The 18787-nt window shown below is 35.5% G+C and overlaps 1 protein-coding gene across 1 annotated transcript; it reads left to right on the top strand.

Annotated features, from left to right (window-relative positions):
- The first annotated feature begins 900 nt into the window (after positions 1-900).
- LOC131621310 (uncharacterized) lies at positions 901-2193 on the top strand. The gene has a single exon (XM_058892355.1). It carries the CDS (start codon positions 901-903, stop codon positions 2191-2193), a length of 1293 nt encoding a protein of 430 aa, XP_058748338.1.
- The last annotated feature ends 16594 nt before the right edge of the window (positions 2194-18787 follow it).

Genomic DNA, 18787 nt, shown 5'->3' with positions numbered 1-18787 from the left:
ATTCACAACAGTTTCTAAGTGAATTTTTTCAATCATGTTTACTTCACAAAATATATCTATTTGAAAAGCTAAAAAGAATATTATATACATAACAATAAGAAAAAAAACATGAAAATATAACAATAAAATGAGAATAAAAAATATTAGCTAAATTTTATTATGTCAGTTCAGTTAGTAATTCCATAGAGACATCTGACTATACAAACACAAATTTGACATACTAGTAACTAAATAGAGACATTTTACTATACGAACACAAATTTGAATCCGCAATATTTCAATTATTTATTTGTAGGAGTTAAAACTCTAATTATTATATTACTATACCATAAAATATTAAATAGTAAAAATAAAATTTGACTAAATCATCCAAATAAATTTAATTTGAAAAGAAAAAAAAAAATCTATGTAATGAGGTGAAGTAATTTTTAAATAAAAAAATTTATTTTATATCAAAAATAAAACTGGATCATAATAAGCACAAGTTTTTATAATTATTTATTTTACTATTATTTTATTAATTAATTAAATGATTTCATAATAATTATAATATATAAAAAAATAATGAAAAAATCAAATAAATGAGATGTGTGGATTGCTAATGGTTTGGCGGGTGGATTTAGAGATCTGTCAACTAGTTGGACATTAACTTGCCAAAAAAAAGTAAGGTAATTTAAGAATTGTATGTATTGTATTTTAGGATGATGTTAGAGTTCTTTTTTAGAAAAATAGACCATTAGGTTAAATAATTCAAAATTTAAATTATACACGAAAAATTCAATAAAATTATATTTGTAGATAGATAGCCCAAAATTTGGTTTTATGATGTTCTAAAACATACCTAATGTAGTTTAGGTCTCCAAATATCAGTGGCGGCCTCCTTATTCATGATTCTTCAGTATGAAAAGAAAGATTAGGAGGAAGAAAACTTCTGCAAAATCTGATTTTTATTTACCCGATGACTGTTGGGAGCATGTCTTCACATTCCTCAACAACCACAACCGCGACTTTAACTCTCTATCTCTCGTCTCTAAACGGTTTCTCTCCATAACCAACAGACTCTTATTCTCTCTCAGAATTCGCTATCCACATCTTTGCTTTCTCCGCCGTATCCTCCATAGATTCTACAACCTTAATTTCCTTGACCTCCGATTCAACCTCCATCATGATCTGGGTGCAGATATTGCTTTGGCTCTCCGTGACATACCAACATTGAAATCTTTAGCTATTTCCAATATTAACCTAAAGTATGGAAAGTATGTTACTTCACTGTTCATTGATTCATTACTCAGTTTGAAGGGTTTGATTAGTCTTAAGTTCCGATGCTCGCAATTCTCAAATGATTTGTTCTACTCTATTGGAAGGGAAGGTCTTCCTTTAAAAAGCTTTGTCATCAAATATTGTACCGGCTATACTTACGATGGAGTTTATTTTTTGTTATCCAAGTGTCATTCGATACAACATCTAGGTCTTCGAGCTAATTACTTTCTAGATAATCATCATATTACCGACTTGTCTTTGCTCCTTCCTCATTTGGTTTCTATAAACCTTAGTCAATGTTTTAAACTCACCGAATCAGCCTTGTTTGCCATAATTAGTAACTGTCATTCAATTGAAGAAATCATAATGGAAGAGATTGATTTTGGGAATTTTGATTCTTTCAAGAATTTTCAAGTGAGCTCTCAATTGAAGTCTCTGTGTTTGGCTGACAATTCCTCCATAAATGATGAAAGCATCACAACGGTGGCCTCCATTTTCCCCAATTTGCAGCTGCTTGATTTGAATGGTTGCGATGACATATCTGAAAAAGGTATTTGTCATGTTTTAAGTAGATGTTGTAAGATTAGACATTTAAACTTGAGCGATTGTTGTGAAATAAGGCTACTTGAAATGAACTTTGCAGTTCCTCAGTTGGAGGTGTTGAACTTGTCATATACAAGAGTTGATGATAAAACACTCTATGAGATTTCAAAGAGTTGTCATGGGCTTTTGCAACTAAAATTGGCATATTGTAATTATGTCACACAAAAAGGAATGATACATGTGGTTGAAAATTGCACACAACTTAAGGAGATTGATTTGAGAAATTGTAAAAAAGTGGAGGCTGATGTCATTGTCTCAGAGGTTTTATCAAGGTCTCCTTTTAAAAAAAGGAAACTCTTCTCGCGTGATGAGTATATTTTCTTCTCCTAAATTTCAACTCTAAATTGTAAGATGGTCTTGGTACTTAGATTTTCTTCATTGAGAAATTACTCTTTTATTTTTAAATACCAATGTAATGCATACAGTTGAGTGTTACATGAAGTTTTAATATTTAGTTTTTCTTTACTCTTCATTGAATTATATTTTCTTGGATTCGATTTTTGTGTCATGCTTATTGGCGCCTTCATTGAAAACATGGGTGGAAAGATAATAATTTAACTTGCAAGTCATCTTAATTTCTAATTTTATTCGGCTTTTAAACTGTGAATGTCAGTCAAGTTTGTTGTAGTGTCATATCATCATTGTAAGAGTATCTAGCCCATGATGGCCAAGTATTAATTTAAATTTGGCACATGAAACCAACAAGTTAAAGGTTGATTCAGGTTTATATTTGAGTACTTACATGCTTAGGTTTAGGAAATTACCAGCATGTAGTACTTACTACTGATGAATAATCTTCTTTTCAATATATGGCAAGAGCCTTGGCTGCGAACTTGGAATTGTATATTTTTGCTGCTAGTATTAGATAGGATATTGAGAAGAACAAGGTCCATTTGATGGTTGTAGAAATTTTGATAACACTTAGTTATGGCTAAAGAGAACTTGAAATTATTTATTTTTCAAGGTTATACATTGCAGATAGGAAATAAAATGTCTCGAGAGATCAAACATCCAGGCATTAGACAAACAAATCGAGGCGTCACAAGGTAAGTTCAATGAATTTGATTTTCATTGCTTGATAAAGATAGAAATTTTTAATTATACATGTCTTGGCACGATAATAGACGAGCATCCTATTTTGCTCCAAACCTGCTCCTTAGGCCTCCTCACATACCTTACTGCTCCTTAGGCCTCCTCACATCTACAACATGAATTTGGGCAGTTAACCCACCTGGTTCGGAGTTGGGCACGTGTAGGTAGTGTTTGGCAAAGTCTCCACAGGAATGTTTTTTCTTTAGGTGCTATATGCAAGCTCCACAGATTTTTAGTCTCCCGACATTGCCGATAACCTTGCTTTTGTGAAATCATTGACATAAAGGTTGTCGGTTGTCTTGACTGAGTAGTTTCCTTGACGAACACCTGTCCAGTTCTGTTGATCAGTTTCATTTTGATGCAGAATTTGCGTGCACACGTTTATGCTGAAAAATTGCAGATAGTAGATTGAGGTTCCATATGTTGTCATTGGTCTGCATAAGAACAGAGACTCCTAAAGCCGCAGATTTGTCTTGCACAGGGGCTAGCTGCTAGCAGCCTGTGGTGAAGATGGTTTCGCAGCTAAGGCTCTTGCCATAAATTGATAAGAGGATTATTGATCAATAGTAAATTCGACACAGTATTTTTTTAACCAAACTCAACTGGTACTATACCAGTTGAACCAAACTGTTTTTCTTAAATTAAAGAGAATATCTATATTTAGAGTTGTGTATGATTGAACCATAGTTTTAGATGCAATGAATAATAATTATTGGATAGATTTCTTAATCTCAAACAAAGTCCAATCATTGCATTCAACTCATTGAACTTAAGAATATGACATTCAACATATTGCCTTACAATCTGAAATTTTGGTGGAAAATTGAAACAAAATTATAAACACTTTCTAAAGGTTATGTAGATCTGTTAGTCTGTTTACAGTTTTCTTTTAATATTTTCTACTAACTCTGCAACTGACTCTCATTAAAATATTCTAGACCATAATGAAACTGACTGACTGTACAATTTTATTAACAATTAGAATAAAGGTATTACATGATGGTAGTAACAAACTATAACCAAATGAAAGGAAGACCAATTCTCTGATGAGGAAAATCAAAGAGAGTAGTGAGACTAAGAAAGGAAACCATCACTGGAAATCAAAGAGAGTATAAAAGACATAAACTGATCCCAAAAAATTATGAGAAAAAAACCAATTATTACTAGTACTAATCAGCATCAAGGGTTGTGAAGATGGAAACCAATACTGGAAATCAAATGTTCTATATTTCTAATTTATCCTCCAAAAATAAAATATATGTGTGTTGGTATTTTCAGGTAGTAGAGATAGTTTAGAATGTAGTTGGATAATGTAAAGAGCTTTGGATGATGGTTGAAAGATAGTAGCAAGTAGTGTGTGAGCTAGTATCGGAGCATGGTGTAGCAACCTGCCCTAAAAATTAGACTTTTAGAGTCGCCACCTATTCTGAAGGGCGAATAGGAAACCCTACGCAGTATAGAGATCGGGGTAAGATACTATATTCAGGTCGAGGGAAGGTGTTAGGCACCCTCAACCCTTTCCTAAAGGCTAACATTGCAAAGATAAGGGTTATGGCAAAACATAAAGAAAGGTAACAAACAGTTAATAGGGTTAAAGACATGATTAAGATTTGGAGGAGGGGGACTCGCCTTGTTGCCAAGTGCCTACGTACCTCCTTATAGAGGATCAGAGTCAACGTAGTTCGGGGAAGGGTTGTACGCCCCTAGAGTTGAAATTTGATTTGAGATGGTTTTAGAGGCTTTTTGAATGGCCTATCGTAGTTTAGAATAAGGATGAAAATCCGTAGTTTGATGTGGAGTGTTTTGAATGTTTTAGATTTGGGAAGTGTTTTAGGATTTGGGCGTACAACCCTGGTTTTAATTTGTTACCATTAGTTGCGATAATCAATAGGTTTGATTACTACGGCTAACGGATTAAAGGGAATAGCAAATGTGCGTATTTTAATTATCGTTAATCCTCATAACCGATAGATTCGATTACAAATAATAACGAATTTTGATAAAGGGAAAATGCTAATCATCGTAACCAATAGCTTTGGTTAAAACCGTTTAGCAAAATAAATAAAATTAATTTATATTTAATTATTTAAAGGATTGATTATTACCCACCGCGATCAATTAATTTAATCGAAGCGAATAAAATTCTAAATTTGTTTGGCTAAAGCCTACGTTGGCTAGAAAACCCTAATCCTAATACTTTAGCCACTGGGCAATGGGATTAAGCGAACCCTAATGCATTGATAGCCTTTCTAGGGTTTTCGTGATTATAATAATTAAATATATTAAATCGAATAATCGAAAATAATTGAATAATCGGGATAATCGGGAAAATCCTAATATTAACTATCTCCTAATCATCTATCCAACCCTAATTATAAATAGATTAATTAAATTATCTAATCTTAAATAATTAAACAATAAAGAATAAATAATAAAGAAAAACTATATGGAAGAACCTGGTTGTAATCCTGTATGAGCAACTCTTGAGGGTTCATGATGGAGGTGCTGTTTCTGGACGTTAGATCTGGATCGTAAGAGACTTTATGGCTAGATGCTGAGAGTGCATGGTGGACGTGTGTTGGTTACGAGCACCAGATCTTGAAGTTTGAAGTTTGAAAATTGTGTAAAAATAAAGGGAGACGCTGGGTATCGAACCCAGGTCTCAATGGTAATAATCTTCTTTCCTCCACCACCTGCGCCACGTTCTATTTCTGAAATTAATATGGCCGTAAAACATTATATTAATATTTGTGTCAATTCTGGGAATTCAAACGAAATGTCAAACCGGGCCCCACTATATCCTGTGTACGCCAATGATATGAAGAGAGAGGAGGTCTGTTTGTTGACCCTCCAATCAGGACACCCAGATGTGCCACGCGTGACTTCAAACGGGGCTGTCACTTTTGCAGCCGCCGGAACAGTGGCGGAGGTCATCTTCTCCGACCGTACACACGACCTGCAACCTGAAAACGATGCATACAAGACGGGAAACTAACCCAGTTCACATAAATAACACGCTGCGAGTTCATTGGTAGCGTTCTTTTCCCTTAAAAGTGCCTGCAAATTCGAGTACAAAGCTCTAGGAGCTTCATGCCCTAATAATGGTAACTCACCGTCTGGCCACCAAAAGTTACGAATGAATGATCAATTCGACCCTAAAACATCATACAAACTCATTGGTGATGTTAGTTTTGATCGAAACCCTCTATAAATAATAAAACGATAATGCATATCATTCTTAAAAATATGAATGTATGTATAGTTATATAATAAGCATGGGGGCTGTGCAAGTGATCCTTCTTACCTTTTCCTACCTCCAGAACGAGATTCAAGGGTTAAATGGCCCTGAGGAAGTCTCCAATTCAGATTTCAAAATTACAAGTTTATGTGTAATTTTGAGCTTTGAGAACCCTAGCTCCCCTTGTCAAATTTTCGTCCCCCTTCTCTTGCAGCCTCCTCTTAGTATATATATGAGTCAAATTAGGGTTGGAAGCTTTTAAAAAAAATCCATCATCCATTAACATGAAAATTGAAAAAGATCTTTTTTTATCAAATCTTTCTAAGTTTAAACCCCATGCTATTTTATGCATATTTTCCACATTTGGATGCCCTTGGATTGATCTTGAAATTGATTATGGTTTGTAAAAATCAAATATATTATCTTTTACTATTTAATCATGATTTAATTTGATTTATTTTAAATTTAAATGAATAAATTTAAAGATAAATTAAATAAACCATAAAATAAATAAGAATTGATAAATGGGCCTCCCATGACCTTGTATTCATGTGAGAAGTTCAATCTTATAGGCCCAAAAACTCAAAGTTCAAAATTCAACAATTAGGGTTTCATTTATTTCTCCAAAAATCGACCAACTTGTACCAAGCATATATCTCTCAATTTTTTAGATATGAAAGTGTTTTGGTACATAAGTGACACATTGAGATCCATTTGAGGCCTTGGAGATCCAAATTATTTTGCTGAAGAACAAACCCTAATTTATGATAATGCAGAGTGACTTGAGAAAGCCCTTGAACCTTGGATTATTGAAAATGAAAAGAGGAGGGCAAATTTTGGGGTATGACAGCTGCCCCTGTTCAATCTTCTTGAACCTGAAGAGGTAGAAGATGATTGGACACTAAAATGCCCTGAAATTTGCTTGCGTATGGAAAGAGTTATGTGGGAGATGGGCTTATAGATGCCATCTATTTGCCTGGAAGGGTACTTGTCTAAAGCGTATGCTTTTCAGACTTGGATTATTTGATCGCATCTGAGGAGAGAGGAAGTAATGTCTTACATAAGACTACCTGAAGAGGTTCCTGAATAGGGTATATCGAAAGTTGATGCGAAGAAGCTTAGGCTTTGAACAATGCTTAGGAAGGATGTCTTGGAGAAGACTAACTGAGGAGGTTTTTTTTTAAAGAACTAAGTGTGTCTTAGAAAAGATTGGAGAAACATTTTAAGAAGGCTACCTAGAAAGGCATGATATGTCTTAAATAAGACTCACCTAGAAAGGCTCCTAAAAAGATATGAAACGTCTTAAATAGGACTACCTAGACAGGTTATGGTACGTCTTAAACAAGACTAACCTAGAAAGGTTCTTGGGAATGATACGACACGCCTTAAATAAGACTATAAGGTTAACTTGGATATGTCTCAAACAAGACTGACCTATAGAGGCTCCTGGAGAGGATAAGGAGGGATTGGATATATGTTTGAAGAAGATTACCTAGAAAGGTATGATATGTCCTAAACAAGACTAACCTAGAAAAGTTGTTTTTGGAAATGGTGTAATACGTCTTACACAAGACTCACCTGGAAAGGCTCTTAGATAGGATACGGGATATCTTAAACAGGACTTACCTAGAGAGGTTCCTATAAAGGGGAGTGATACGTTTTAAACAAAACTATCTAGAAAGATTCCTATAAAGGGAACGATATGTTTTAAACAAAATTAATCTAGAAAGATTCCTATAAAGGGAACGATATGTTTTAAACAAAACTACCTATAAAGGTTCCTATAAAGGATATGGCATGTTTTAAACAAAACCACCTAGAAAGGTTCCTATAGAGGACGTAAGACGTTTTAAACAAAACTACCTAGAAAGATTCCTATAAAGGACATGAAACGTTTTAAACAAAACTACCTAGAAAGGTTCCTATAAAGGACATGAAACGTTTTAAACAAAACTACCTAGAAAGGTTCCTATAAAGGACATGAAATGTTTTAAACAAAACTACCTAGAAAGGTTCCTATAAAGGACATAAGACGTTTTAAACAAAACTACCTAGAAAGGTTCCTATAAAGGACATGAAACGTTTTAAACAAAACTACCTAGAAAGGTTCCTATAAAGGACATGAAATGTTTTAAACAAAACTACCTAGAAAGGTTCCTATAAAGGACATAAGACGTTTTAAACAAAACTACCTAGAAAGGTTCCTATAAAGGACATGGAGCGTCTTAGACAAGACTACCTAGAAAGGATAGGATACATCTTAAACAAGATTGCCTAGAAAGGTTAGGATACGTCTTAAACAAGACTGCTTGGGAAGGTTGAGATAATTGTCTTGGACAAGACTACCTGGAGAGGTAAGAAATTCTTTGATTGCTTCTCGATTGTCTTTGAAGAAATACTTGGAATGAGGTATTGGAATTGTATTTGTTAAGATCGAATCGTTGATACGATCGTATTTGCACTGTAATTGGATGATAACATCCTTTTGAATATGAAGTGACCTGAAAAGGCAGCGTTAGTTTTATGCAATGTCATGATGCATGTGTCATGTAATGAGATTCTCAAAATAAATGAGAATTATCCATGTATGCTTATCCCACACTGCGGGATGTAAATAGTACAGGCGTGGGAAGATCAATTATGCAACAATGCTCCTTGTATGATACTAGTGTGACTCCCCGAATATCAGAAATTGTGAGACATGCCCCTTTATCTGAAGGAGGGCCCTTTAGAGAGAACTCGAGTTTCACCATGTCTTGCCTGATATGCATTGCCCCAGTGTTTGAATTCTTGAAAGATATGCCCCTAGTTAATTGGATCCTTGATTGTATGCCCTTATTTTAGGAAAACCCTCTGGACGTGGTTTCCCCATTCAAGAGTCTTTATCAGGAATGATCGTCTTTGATTAGACCAATTTTGAGGTCTCCTTGATGCTAAGTGTTGATTTGAATGTGAAACAGATGCTTTTCAGAATGAGTTGTGACAGACAGTGATTTGCTGAGTACTCAGAATGAGATGATGTCTTTTACAAGATTACCTGAAGAGGTCCTTGGAAAAAATGAGAAATTGTCTTAAATAAGACTGTGCTTTAAACAAAGCTCAAAGGATATGTTTGTGCAGAGGGTCAAAAATATTCCTATAGAGGATAAAGACTGTTTTTAAGGAATGTGGGGTTTTAAACAAAACTTAGGAAAAATATCTTGAAGAAGATTACCCTAGAAAGGATGGTGAACTGCCTTAGAGAAGGCTCTGTACTTTAAACAAAGTTTGACAAGGTTCTTGAAAGCATGAGAGAAGTTTGAATACGTCTTAAAAGACTAACTGAAAAAAGTTAAGAGATGTCTTACAGAAGACTACCTAGAAAAGGTTCTTGGAAAGGAATATATCTTAGAGAAGACTGTTTGAAAGGGTTTGAAAATAGAGAGGATAAGAAAATGGGTCTTTAAAAGACCGTCTGAAAAAGGCTCCTAGAAAGGGTAAAAAGTATTTGCATGTCTTAACGAAGACTATATGGACGGATTGAGAAGTATCCTATAAAGGTTCCTGGAAAGGATGTGAGAGTGGTATTGACACCATCTAATACTGAGTGACCTTTGCAACATGCCCCAGGTAATGGACTTGCCCCATGGGCTATTCAGCGTCCTTGAGAGATTCGATGAATCCTGATGAGATTGCCCCATGTAAATGGGATAATAACGGCTCATGCCCTGTGTACACATTAGCCATCCCGGTCATGTGTAAGAGATGTTTCTTCTTTTGATAAGCTTCTTTTTGAAAGCTATTTCGTCCGTCGGTAGGATTTTTAGTCATTAGCCATGCCCCATGCAACTTCTCCTTGATGTTAGCATTTAAATCTATATAGACAAGTGTACTTTATAATGAAATTCATAAGATGCGAATGCATATGTCTGTCTTGAAAGTTTAAAAACATTTTTTGAGTAAAACGAAGTTTTTTTTTGTAAGAAAGTGATATCAACTCAAGAGTTATAGTAGACCTTAAGGAGTCGGGATACCTTTGGTAACGATATGCTTTCGAACTAACCATGTTTCAGTTAGGACTTTTAAGGGTTGTAACGTGGCCTGGTTCACGGTTTAGAGAAACAAAAGATAGAGGCTCAAAGTTTATTTGTACCCATCCCAATCTTCATGATGTTCTCCAGTCCTATGCTCAGTTAGCTATGCGTTTAGTCTCCAAAAGAATTTGGTAATTGTGACATTGGCATTTATGATGGTTCAAAAACCAAAGGTTTATCTGCAAAGGCAGTCATTCTCCTTTTTTATAATTTTTTCCTTTTGTCGAAGGTACATAGTAACCTTTTTTCGACTTTGTTATCCCTAACTTTTGCATGAACTTTTTGTTTTAAAACTGCAGTCAGCGGGATGCCTCAATGTTGCCTAAGTCTCCTTAATAGCTTTTGACTCAGCAGGCTTTTGCATTGCTTTCTCTTTTTTTTCTTTGCGGATATTGACTGCCAGGCTTAATCATGACGGAGAACCATCGGTGGTTATGTTCAAAGGAACAGTTTGGAATAATTAAGTTAACTGAGCAGCTACCCTACCCCAGGTTATATATTAAGGGTTTTATTTTGTATGAAGGAAAACTCCTACTTCTTTGGGCTCAAAGGGGTTGACGAGGGATTAACATCCTTATATCTCCATTATTTAGGGATTGAACAAATGCCTGTACATCGTCAACACGGTCTGTTCGAAAGCGTAGTGTATGAAATTGTGGTATCGTTTTCGTCATTCTCCTTCTAAAGGTGTACGAATTTAACGAGAGTTGAATATCGCAAATGAGAAAACCGAGTAAAAACGCAGTTTTAAATATAGTGAGAACACTAGGAGTAAGTCAAGACAAACGTAAGCAATGCATTAATGATTTTTTTGAAAAGTACATAGCATATGTTGTAAGACTAATGTTTAAACAAGCGGAAAGAAATTGCAAATGAAAACAAAACTAATGATCTAAGAAATCCTCTTTCTAGCCACCTATGGCATTAGGCTTGTGGGGATCTTAGAACTCAATGAGCCCTTCTTCAATCAAATCTTGGATCTTGTGCTTTAACGGCCCACAGTCCTCTGTATCATGGCCATGACTGTCTGAATGATAAGCGCACCTAGCATGATGCTTGTACCCAGGAGCGGGGTTAGCTGGAGCTGAGTATGGAGGTAGCAGAGTTACCAAGTTCTGACTGAGCAAACGTTGCAAAGCTTGAGACAGTGGCATGTACAACGGGGTGAATGAGCGTTTGGGCTTGGGCCTCCAAGTGCGTTGGCCACCCTGTTGCTTTTGCTGATCCATTGATCTCTTCTGCTGAAATCTTGTTGGATAATATGGTCGGGATGTTAGGTTATCCTTCCCAATGGTCCCTTGCTCTTGAGATAGAAGAGGAATCTTCTCTTAATGCCATGAAAATGATGTGTATGCCATGCATGATATGTATGATATCTTTTTCCTTCCTTTTTTTTTTGAATAAAATACGATGCAATAATGCCCATGATGTATGATGAATGGAAAAAGAAATAATAAAAAAATAATGATCAACACATATATATACATATATCACATAATCACATAAGTTCATAGGTTCGACGTAGCGGCTCTTGGGAGCCAACCTTTTTATAGGGGGGTTCTAGAAGGTCTCATGGGGTCGTTCGTAGCCTCCGAGACTTTTTGTCTCTTTGGGTTTTAGAACAACTCATTTTATCCATGAGGTTCGAATTTTTGGGGTAGGTTCTCGGAGAGATCAGCCAAGTATCCAGTCCTGCCCTCAACAAAGTCAAGCCTCGTTTTGGACATTTCCGAATACTCAACCCACTCCGAGTGGAGTTATCAATGAGACTCGTAGGCGATTCATGCTCCCCTATTGATCTCAAAGTTAACTCCCACACTTAGGGTTTTAACATTACATAATATGTCAGCAGTGCATATAAAAATATGACAATTAGGCAATTAAATATAAATATATTAACATAAACAATTAAATATAAACATATTATAAACAATTAAATATTTTTAGATAAAAAACAAATAAAAATTTTTTTTTTAAAAAAAATAAAATAATTACAAACCCTAAAAAAGGCGAATTAGCCAAACCCTAAAAAGTTGTCAAACCTAAACTCTGCCAAAACCTATAGGAGCATAGTATTCACTATTAAGTTCTCCCCAGCAGAGTCTCCAGCTGTAGCAACCTGCCCTAAAAATTAGACTTTTAGAGTCGCCACCTATTCTGAAGGGCGAATAGGAAACCCTACGCAGTATAGAGATCGGGGTAAGATACTATATTCAGGTCTAGGGAAGGTGTTAGGCACCCTCAACCCTTTCCTAAAGGCTAACATTGTAAAGATAAGGGTTATGGAAAAACATAAAGAAAGGTAACAAACAGTTAATAGGGTTAAAGACATGATTAAGATTTGGAGGAGGGGGACTCGCCTTGTTGCCAAGTGCCTACGTACCTCCTTATGGAGGATCAGAGTCAACGTAGTTCGGGGAAGGGTTGTACGCCCCTAGAGTTGAAATTTGATTTGAGATGGTTTTAGAGGCTTTTTGAATGGCCTATCGTAGTTTAGAATAAGGATGAAAATCCGTAGTTTGATGTGGAGTGTTTTGAATGTTTTAGATTTGGGAAGTGTTTTAGGATTTGGGCGTACAACCCTGGTTTTAATTTGTTACCATTAGTTGCGATAATCAATAGGTTTGATTACTACGGCTAACGGATTAAAGGGAGGATTGCTAACCACTATAACCGATAGATTCGATTATCGCGAATAGCAAATGTGCGTATTTTAATTATCGTTAATCCTCATAACCGATAGATTCGATTACAAATAATAACGAATTTTGATAAAGGGAAAATGCTAATCATCGTAACCAATAGCTTTGGTTAAAACCGTTTAGCAAAATAAATAAAATTAATTTATATTTAATTATTTAAAGGATTGATTATTACCCACCGCGATCAATTAATTTAATCGAAGCGAATAAAATTCTAAATTTGTTTGGCTAAAGCCTACGTTGGCTAGAAAACCCTAATCCTAATACTTTAGCCACTGGGCAATGGGATTAAGCGAACCCTAATGCATTGATAGCCTTTCTAGGGTTTTCGTGATTATAATAATTAAATATATTAAATCGAATAATCGAAAATAATTGAATAATCGGGATAATCGGGAAAATCCTAATATTAACTATCTCCTAATCATCTATCCAACCCTAATTATAAATAGATTAATTAAATTATCTAATCTTAAATAATTAAACAATAAAGAATAAATAATAAAGAAAAACTATATGGAAGAACCTGGTTGTAATCCTGTATGAGCAACTCTTGAGGGTTCATGATGGAGGTGCTGTTTCTGGACGTTAGATCTGGATCGTAAGAGACTTTATGGCTAGATGCTGAGAGTGCATGGTGGACGTGTGTTGGTTACGAGCACCAGATCTTGAAGTTTGAAGTTTGAAAATTGTGTAAAAATAAAGGGAGACGCTGGGTATCGAACCCAGATCTCAATGGTAATAATCTTCTTTCCTCCACCACCTGCGCCACGTTCTATTTCTGAAATTAATATGGCCGTAAAACATTATATTAATATTTGTGTCAATTCTGGGAATTCAAACGAAATGTCAAACCGGGCCCCACTATATCCTGTGTACGCCAATGATATGAAGAGAGAGGAGGTCTGTTTGTTGACCCTCCAATCAGGACACCCAGATGTGCCACGCGTGACTTCAAACGGAGCTGTCACTTTTGCAGCCGCCGGAACAGTGGCGGAGGTCACCTTCTCCGACCGTACACACGACCTGCAACCTGAAAACGATGCATACAAGACGGGAAACTAACCCAGTTCACATAAATAACACGCTGCGAGTTCATTGGTAGCGTTCTTTTCCCTTAAAAGTGCCTGCAAATTCGAGTACAAAGCTCTAGGAGCTTCATGCCCTAATAATGGTAACTCACCGTCCGGCCACCAAAAGTTACGAATGAATGATCAATTCGACCCTAAAACATCATACAAACTCATTGGTGATGTTAGTTTTGATCGAAACCCTCTATAAATAATAAAACGATAATGCATATCATTCTTAAAAATATGAATGTATGTATAGTTATATAATAAGCATGGGGGCTGTGCAAGTGATCCTTCTTACCTTTTCCTACCTCCAGAACGAGATTCAAGGGTTAAATGGCCCTGAGGAAGTCTCCAATTCAGATTTCAAAATTACAAGTTTATGTGTAATTTTGAGCTTTGAGAACCCTAGCTCCCCTTGTCAAATTTTCGTCCCCCTTCTCTTGCAGCCTCCTCTTAGTATATATATGAGTCAAATTAGGGTTGGAAGCTTTTAAAAAAAATCCATCATCCATTAACATGAAAATTGAAAAAGATCTTTTTTTATCAAATCTTTCTAAGTTTAAACCCCATGCTATTTTATGCATATTTTCCACATTTGGATGCCCTTGGATTGATCTTGAAATTGATTATGGTTTGTAAAAATCAAATATATTATCTTTTAATATTTAATCATGATTTAATTTGATTTATTTTAAATTTAAATGAATAAATTTAAAGATAAATTAAATAAACCATAAAATAAATAAGAATTGATAAATGGGCCTCCCATGACCTTGTATTCATGTGAGAAGTTCAATCTTATAGGCCCAAAAACTCAAAGTTCAAAATTCAACAATTAGGGTTTCATTTATTTCTCCAAAAATCGACCAACTTGTACCAAGCATATATCTCTTAATTTTTTAGATATGAAAGTGTTTTGGTACATATGTGACACATTGAGATCCATTTGAGGCCTTGGAGATCCAAATTATTTTGCTGAAGAACAAACCCTAATTTATGATAATGCAGAGTGACTTGAGAAAGCCCTTGAACCTTGGATTATTGAAAATGAAAAGAGGAGGGCAAATTTTGGGGTATGACACATGGCAAAACATAAGTAATCAATTTGTTGTAGGAGGAAAGTAATAGTATGATGAAGCCTTCACTGTTATTGATATTATACCTTAAAGGCTTGAATACAATTACACATATGCTTAACTATTTATAGGTGCTCGAGGATGTTTCTAGAATAGAACTGCCATACCCCAAAATTTTCCCTCCTCTATGCATCTTCAATGGCTCAAGGTTCAAAGGCTTATTCAGGTCACTCTCTCCTAATCAAAGATCTCCAAAACTAGGGTTTTCATTTTATCAAAGGACTGTGAATATTCAAGGCTTCAAATAGATCTCAAGGTCTCTCATATGTCTCAAGGTATCTCCATGTCAAAAGTCAAGCTTCTATTCCAAGGATTGCTCACTCAATGGCTCAGACGACCAATAATCGACTATGGTGACCTAAAAGTCAACTATAGTCAAAATACAGTCAAACTTCAAGATTTTTGGGCCAATATCAAGTATGTGAGGTTATATCCATCATTTGATCAAATATTGATCATGATCCATTAATAAAAACTCAGAGATGAACAAATTCAAAGGTTCGAATTAGGGTTTTTTATAGGAAAAGTCAACTCAACTTTGACTGGCCATAACTCTCTCATACTTTATCAGAAATTCCTCACTCAAAGCCTATTTTGAAGGAAATTTGATTCTCTACAACTTTGTCTCTCACAAGCCAAGGCCAGAAATGCTTCATTCAAGAGATATGGTCCAAGAGATTATAGGTCCTCCAAAAGTCAATAAAATATACCTTTTGGGTCAAAGCTCATAACTCGAGCATGGAAACTCCGATTGAGACGAAACCAAAAGGAGTGTTTAGAGGACTCTTTGAGCTTTCCAAAAAAGTCCAAGAACACCCCCATGTGTTAAAAAAAGTGAAGGAGTTATGACTCGCACAAGTTGGGCGATTTAGAGGAAATGCGCTTAAAGCAAAATGGAGAAGTCTTGTATTTTGAACCATTGGGCCTAAAATAGGGATTCCAAACATGACCATGGGCCTTATAATGATCTTTTTATTAATTATTTAATTTCTATAATGTTTACCTTATTTATTTGAACTTTTAATTCATTTAAATATAGATGAATTATTATAAATATAAAAAAATTAGTTTTAAGTCAAAGAGTTGATTTTGTAACCAAATCCAATCATCCAAATAAGCCATATGTGATGCAAATTTCGTTCAAAAAAAGATTGGAGAGAGATGGACCAAAAATAGCAAGATTTGATATAAACATTAATCAAATATTCTCTTAATCAAAACAAAAATATTTCTCCATGTTATTAACCCTAAATAACCCTCATATATATAGAAAACATGTGCAGCCACAAGGGGAGGAAGGGGGGAGTCAAGCAGCTAGGGTTTTCACGTTCAAAATTGCAAAGAAAGGTGCATAACTCCTACCACGATTTCCAGCAAGTTTCGTCTGATACCAACCGTTCCATTAGCTTCCTGAGGTCTTTAGGAGTTCATCCTCATCTTCATCAAATCCCAGAACACGCGGGGAAGGTCCACACGAAGTCACGGTTTGCAAATCAACGTTTCAAATTTAAATTCATCATCCAGGCAATATAATTAAATATCTCGTGCATATTTATGTTTCTGTTGATGTTTAGAATGATTATGAGCCACTTTTATGAAGCTGGGACGCATGAACCGAGAGAAGCCATGATTAGGGCATAGAATTTATATGCCTGCGTTTTCCCACATGCGCGAGGTTTAAGGCCGAATAAACCATCCCATCGTGTTCGCAAGGACCTGAATAACGGATCTGGGCTCTCTTTTGCTTTTGCTAACGTGAATATTTTAGGTTTTGAAGCATGCAGAAATTGCTATGGAAGTTCGTAGCAGAATCGAGGCCAAATTAGAAGCAAATCCGTAGCAGATTTTTGGGGACGATGATGAACAGTGTCGTTGACACTTTGACTACGCGTGGAGAGGAACGATTCGTTGGTCAGCAAGTCTTTATTATCTCTCTTCTTCTTATTCGCTGAACAGCATGCATGTGGGTCCCGCGTCTGACTGACTTTTGAAATCCATAATTAGTTCACGTTTTCTTATCTAATTCTTGGTAAGGGAATAAATAACAACTTGACAATTCAGCCCAGTTGGTGGAGGCGCTTCATTGGTAAGCTAAAAGACCTGGGTTTGATCCCCAGGTCATGTGTGTTTTCTTGTTATTTTTCTACTTGTTTTGCCCAGGGCCGGCCCAACCCGTTTAGAGGCCTAAAGCAAATTTTAAAGTGATGTCTTTAAAATGTATTTCAAAATATTAATTTTGTGGTTGTTAAGAGTTGAACTAAATACCAATAGAAAAAGAGGCCTATATATTAACAATTCAGCTACAATAATATATGTAATACAAATATCATTATATATTTTATATCTAAATAAAAAAAATTTAGACCTTTTTTAAGCCCAAACTTTTGAGGCCTAAAGCCCTAGCTTTAGCAGCTTGGCCCTTGGGCCGGCCCTGGTTTTGCCACAGCCAGCTCAAAGATCACACGCTGCGCAGCCCTTGATGAGTATCATGCACGTCCCTCAACAACCACCAGATTACAAGCAACACAAAATCCAACGCACCAGATCTGAAACTCTACCATGCACCCTCAAAGGCTCCCCACACCAGATTGAAGCCAGGTTTTCTTTTATTATTTTATTTTTACATATTATTTATATAATTGTTTAAATACACATCAATATGAGTATATTTGATAATTTAATTAGAATTAGGGTTATAATTAGGATTAAGGCTATGATCTTTAAGATTATTTTTCCGATTATATTTCCGACTATTTTCTCGATTAATTTATTTAATTATTTATTAATTACACAAATCATAAAAACCCTAAAAAGGTTTATTAAGGCGTTAGGGTTCGCCCAATCCCATTGGCCGGTGGCCAAAGTATTAGGATTAGGGTTTTCCAATCGACTTAGGTATTTAGCCAAACAATTTAATTTATTATTCGCTTCGATTAAATCCATTGATCGCGGTGGATGATAATCAAATAATTATTTAATTAATTAAATATAAATTAAAATAACAATTTATTCTGCTAAATGGTTTTAACCAAAGCTATTGGTTACGATGATTAGCATTTTCCCTTTATCAAAATTCGTTATTATTTGTAATTGAATCTATCGATTATGAGGAGTAACGATAATTAAAATACACACATTTGCTATTCGTGATAATCGAATCTATCGATTATAGTGGTTAGCAATCCTCCCTTCAATCCGTTAGCCATGGTAATCAAACCTATTGATTATTGCAACTAATGGTAACAAATTAAAACCAGGGTTGTACGCCCAAATCTAAAACATTCGAAACACCTCAAATCAAACTACGGATTCTCATCCTTATTCAAAACTATGATAGGCTACTCAAAAGCCTCCACGATTATATCAAATCAAATTCTAATTCTAAGGGCGTACAACCCTGCCCGAACTACGTTGACTCTGATTCTCCATAAGGAGATACGTAGGCACTTGGCAACAAGGCGAGTCCCCCTCTTCCAAACTCTAATCATGTCAATAATTAGCCTTTAACTCTTATTACTCTCCATCACCTTTCTTTATAAGCCACGCCATAAACCTTTATCTTTGAGATGTTAGCCTTTAGGAAAGGGTTGAGGGTGCCTAACACCTT

The sequence above is a fragment of the Vicia villosa genome, unplaced genomic scaffold (assembly GCF_029867415.1).
Source record: "Vicia villosa cultivar HV-30 ecotype Madison, WI unplaced genomic scaffold, Vvil1.0 ctg.000001F_1_1_3, whole genome shotgun sequence".
In the NCBI taxonomy this organism is placed as follows: Eukaryota; Viridiplantae; Streptophyta; class Magnoliopsida; order Fabales; family Fabaceae; genus Vicia; species Vicia villosa.
The sequence above is the reverse complement of the archived record's forward strand: the minus strand, read 5'-3'. Positions and strand labels throughout refer to the sequence as shown.

Excerpts from the sequence above, each read along its gene's own strand:
- LOC131621310 (XM_058892355.1), top strand. The coding sequence starts at position 901 with ATGAAAAGAAAGATTAGGAGGAAGAAAACTTCTGCAAAATCTGATTTT.